This window comes from Pyxicephalus adspersus, chromosome 4, assembly GCF_032062135.1.
Source record: "Pyxicephalus adspersus chromosome 4, UCB_Pads_2.0, whole genome shotgun sequence".
Taxonomy (NCBI): Eukaryota; Metazoa; Chordata; class Amphibia; order Anura; family Pyxicephalidae; genus Pyxicephalus; species Pyxicephalus adspersus.
In genome coordinates this window covers 57,467,440-57,472,987 of record NC_092861.1, presented here as the reverse complement: position 1 = coordinate 57,472,987, position 5,548 = coordinate 57,467,440, and the positions used below count along the sequence as shown (strand labels likewise).

Genomic DNA, 5,548 nt, shown 5'->3' with positions numbered 1-5,548 from the left:
GCATGGCATACAAAAATATGTTCATTATGTAAAGCAGAACTGTAGTCATCAGGAAATAGCGTTTATAGGATTTAGAATTTTTTATAAAATCTTTCATTTTTACCAGCTACTCAAGACATGGTTTGCACACCAAGTAACACTTAGCACATGTTGTACAGAATGTGAATGCACTAGAATATATTAAATGTACATAACATTTGGATGATGAACAGGGTGTGTAAGCACTAGCATTGTGTCCAAAATGTGCATGAACTAGGGTAATTCTTCTCTTGCACTAGGACAATGTATGCATGCACAAGCATGGACTGCACTGTGCACATGTGCTAAGATGATGGGAAAAGGTGAAGCAAGTACAAGCACATTTTTTTCTTTTTTTGCTGAAATTGAAATATCGAGAAACAGAAAACAAATTAGTATTTATTACATAATTTAAAATCATACATTACTTAACATATTTACATTCTTTATATTTCATTACTTCCTCTCAATAGTAAAAACATCCAAATGCAGCTGCAACACAAAACAAGTACTCCTGAAAGCAAAAAGAACAAAAACAAAAAAAACATGTTGGTTAAAACAAAGCTTAAAGCTCCTAAAGTAGGCACATGTCAACCTTATAAACAGTGACGCTGTATAATGCAGAGCTACTATGTTTAAAATAAAAATATGGCCTAGACTGACCAAAACAAGTCAATGTTCATCTGTATTTTCAGAACAATGGAGTAAAACAAAAGTTTAAGTCACTATAACAATTCTAACATATATCAGTGACATTGTATAGATTACTTGGCAATTAGTAGCTTTGCTGGCTGCAATTTTCTTAGATGAGTTAATTCTCCATTCTGATTAACTGCAACTCTGTTTCAGTATAGTGAGGCACTCCATGTTCCCAACACTAAAATGTCTCTTACTGTTTACCATGAGAGGGATCATTTGACTTGACTATATCAAGAAGCAGGAAAGTATTACAGCCAAATTAAATGATTTCCCAGCATAAAGCCGAGTGCAATTTGTCACAGCTTCCCACTATTACCAGAGATCTTTAAAGTGTATGTAAACCCATTTAGCCACACCGGTTGTAAATAATCACAGGTGCAATGTATTTTTTACCCACCTGACTGCCATCATCTGTACAATGTACACTAAGCTGTTCATGCACATCTTAGTGTACACATTTGGCATAAGCAGAATATATTAAAAACCCACATATGTGGGTGTTCATTTATCCAGGACATGGCCAAAGCTCTAAAACCTAGCAGAAGACTGGGCAATTTGGTGGACTTTAGGTAAGTATAGTTACACTTAAAGAACTCGAAAGTGGACCTGAACCGAGAGAGAAAGAGGAGAGGGAAAGAGAGAAGAGAGAGTGAACCAAGGCACTGCTTCCTCTGCTAAACTCAGGAGTTTTTGAGTAAGCTAGTGATATCACTATTCTCCTTGCTGGAGGTTCTGACAATGGAAAGCAAAGCCCTGACTTGACCACATAATGATAAAGTGCAGAACAAGGCATGGTAAAGTCAGTAATGGAGAAAAAAAAGACAGCTGCAAGGAGCCCACAGCCAATACTAATAGCTAGACCTTTGCCCTCTGCCTGCATGTTTGGGCACAGGTTTCAGAATTCAATCCCTGTTTGGGGTGCTTTGCAATATTTTATCACACAACAAGCCCTGGGAACTGCCCTCAGCTTTTGTTTACAGATCTCCCTATGTCCACAACCTTGCAAAAAGTCTAAGGGAAGTTCTACCTCAAACATCACCATTATTCCTCATGAGCCAGCCTGTGGTAGACCAAACCAACTTGTCTGCAGCTTTTAAATTTCGCAGTGTAAGTGGAAGAGAGAGAATGTAAAAAAAAAATCGATGCGTAAGGTCAAGATTACAGGATGCTCACAGTGCTTAACACTTTTAAAGTGACCTTGTCACCATTAAGACAAGCTGTACACAAAACCTCCAGATTCATCTTTCTGAACCTCTTCTGACTCTGCTGTTTGGTGCTCCCTGGCTCTGCAGGCATTAGACAATTCTGGATGTGTTCCTAATGGCACACAATCCAGTGATATGAACTACAGCAGGTGGTGGGAACAGCTTCTATTTACACATCTGAAAGAGTGAATACTTGCAACTCCAAGAGTAAACTGGCAGTGTTTTGGATGTAGTAGCAAAGGGTTAAAACTTCTGTCAGCATGAACCACCTATTCAAGCTATTTAACACTTTAGAGAGATTTTCACAGGGACAGAAAATGAAGGGAATCTTAAGATAGCACCACTCTAAGAAAAACACCTGATGAAAAACCAAAGAGTAGAGTTTAATAACATAAAAAGGAATTTATTATGTCTTACATTCATGAAAACCTCCTCAGCATAATTGTCTGTATCTGCATCCCAAAAGCACCTGGCAGCCATTCTGCAAGAAAATACATTTTTTATTGGGGTTATGTGTACTGTATATGGCAGAAAATGTGCTGAAAGATAAATTTGCATAAATATCCCCGATATATATAGGATTTTACCCACTGTTGTACATTTTGAGGATTAAAGGATTTCCATGAGAAGTTCAGTGACCATCAAAATGATTCCCTCTACTACATAAAAACATTTACACAAAAAGACAGAAATAGAAAGAAATTCATACAGCTATAGTGTAAACATTATTTGCCATTATATTATTTATAGCGACATAGATGTTATGTTCAGCTCTCTTCTTTGGTCCTCTTTGTTAAATAAAAAGGATTGTTATGGCAAATAATGATTCCTATAACGTAGGTATCCACAGAGCTCCACATACTTACAAATGTCAGTGTCAATAAAGGGAGCGCAGTTGAAATAACAGGAATAACCAGTAAAAGGTCTCTTTGTACCAATATATTTGTATGGAGTGATGTAAATTGTAATACAATTTTACATTACACTGTTCAACCCAGAAATGTTTTTACCTGGGTGGTAAGACATTGTAGATGGCTTTATTTTGACTCAACTCTTCAGCAATTACCCAAAAACAGCCGGGTGGTTACTGAAAAGTGCCAAGTGGTGCACCCGGCTAAAAAGGGCTGGGGAGAACACTGTATTATCTGTGATACATTCACAATAGGTGGATATTTTGACATATACATAAGCATACTTTTTTAAACCCTGAGGGACATTCAGACCTGTCGATTCCAGTGTGTTGAGTTAAAAGCAGCACAATGATCGGGCTACCAATGCAACAGGAATGGATGAAAAATGAGATGTACATTTTTTTAATGATTCATAACATCATAGTGCATGGTGTCTTGCAATGCATGTACAATTAGAAGTATAATACATGTCACCATCAGAGACTAACTTTTTTTGATATTCATTAGCATGCATTGTCCTGGATAGGTTCTGAAGGTTTTAAAGCTTAGTAAATCTGGAGCTGCATACAAAACAAACCAGATTGCTTATGTTAGTTCTGTTAAAAGCACGGTCTACTTTGAATACAATTAATAGTAGGCAAATGTACACACTATAAGTGGTAACTGAAATAGACTGACACCCACCGGGGAGATGCTTGTGGTAATAAAGAAGTACATTTTAGACTAGTGTCCACTGGAGGGAATGTAATGCCAGTCATACTGCACAGTAATAACTAACACCATAAACTTACTTTACTCCTTCACCTCTCTGTTCACCAATCACCACCTGAACCACCATCTTATATCTATCGAAACCCATTTCTGTAGGAGAGAATAAAAGAAAACAAAAAAAAATGATAATTTTACATTAATAGCATAAGCCCTTCAGTGTACATAAAAAAACCCGGCAGCTTATGAGGCCTCAGAAGTTGTGGCTGCATTAGTTTTTTCCTGGCTATGCTCCCTCACTATTGCACATGAAGAGCGGCATTGTCACCCTAAGAAAGGAAGTGTGTTATGACTACCGAAGACTTCACCCCTTCTCTACAGACAAATCTGTTTTTAGCTCATTACAGAAATTAGATACTCAATGATTTTCTGGCAGGATCATCCGGTCATTTTTATGTGCTTCTGGAATACATAATACAAAATGCTTCAACAGTATAAATACCTTGTTAGACTTTACATTAGTTCTTTTTATCTGGTGACCCTGCCTTGAATCCTTGTGCACCTCTTGTTAAAGGGTGACAAAGCTGTGTCCATGTTTCCTAATTGTGCATAATAATTACCACCTTATCAGATAAGCTTTTTATAGCGCATACAAATGCCAAATTCTGCACTCAATGCACAGCCATGGCCACTGTTGTCATGGTCACTATATAAAAAAAGAAACCTAGGAGATGATATGACACTCATTATGTGTTGCTTCTTACTGATACCTTTCAGTTTGTTCTTTATGGTCTCTGACAAAAACCGAGTCAGCTGTGGAACTTCCTCTGGAATATACTGTTTGTTCTTGAGTTCTTCCTTTAAGACAGATCGAATACATTCCTTTACTGTCACACTTCTAAATCTGTAAAAGAAAACGCAGTCTAATATTCATATATTCCAAAAAATCCGTTCATTTTGATTTACTATTACATAAACATTGAAATAACATAACCTAATTATTATATATTGATGCTTATAATCTAGGAAAACAACTTTATAAAGAGTCTGTATTCAGAAATGTATACTTCTAATTATTTCAAACACTATTTTGAGAAATACTTACCTATGGGTATGAATTAAATTAATTACCATGACACACACTATGAGTAATAGTACCATAAAACACAAAATACAATATTATTTTTATTAAATAATATAATCTATAAAATTCACACATTTATTTCACATTAAATACTAATATAGCTATGTCCACAAAGGGCTCTTGTTATACACGGTACATAAACCTCATCTTAAAATACATTAAACATGTTCAGCATTACTTGGAAACCTCCATGTCTGACGCATTTCACTTAAATCAGCTTCTTCATGAACACATTATCTCAGGAGGAATCTTACAGCTAATAATAGAAACATTATGGTACATTTTGGGGTGGGAAGTAAAATGTGGTCACTTTTACTTAGAACTAAACTACATAAAAACTATAGTACATAAACCTAAAGTACATAAAAACTAGGATTCTGAAATGACAAACCAATAGAACAGAAAATAGCCAGTTAACAGGACCCATGTACGAATACACTCACGCCAGCCCACATTACAATACCATCCAACTTACTTATGCTGGAAGTTCGGGCGAATAATATACGAATTATCTCCACTTTCCCCCATTGCGAAGCAAACCTGTAAAACAGAACGTCAAAAGTCCTACAGCTTGTCCGTCACCATGACAACATGACCCTTCGGTGATCTTTTCCTGTCACGTGAGATCATAGATTTCCGGTGGTGAGGAATGGAAGTAGAGTGTTAGTGTGTCATGGCAGCCCTTACGTGAAGCCTTCTCCTCTCCTCTATGGTTTATCCGGAGCCAGTTGTACAGTGTACGTGTGCAGCCTGAAATCTCAGGGATTCGCTGAATGCACAGGGCGTGTCAGTGAGGAGAGACTGATTTACTCACCACAATGTTTCCTAGCACTAAAGCTAGCAATGCCAGCACATATATTAAT

At 36.8% G+C, this 5,548-nt stretch overlaps 1 protein-coding gene across 1 annotated transcript; it reads right to left on the bottom strand.

Annotated features, from left to right (window-relative positions):
- Window positions 1–397: 397 nt before the first annotated feature.
- Window positions 398–5,317, bottom strand: DYNLT2B (dynein light chain Tctex-type 2B). The gene is made up of 5 exons (XM_072408269.1): window positions 5,161–5,317; window positions 4,312–4,445; window positions 3,625–3,694; window positions 2,340–2,403; window positions 398–532 (listed from the first exon to the last, which is right to left on the bottom strand). The coding sequence occupies exons 1-5, from the start codon at window positions 5,211–5,213 to the stop codon at window positions 485–487; spliced, it is 369 nt and encodes a 122-aa protein (XP_072264370.1). The 5' UTR covers window positions 5,214–5,317; the 3' UTR covers window positions 398–484.
- Window positions 5,318–5,548: the final 231 nt, after the last annotated feature.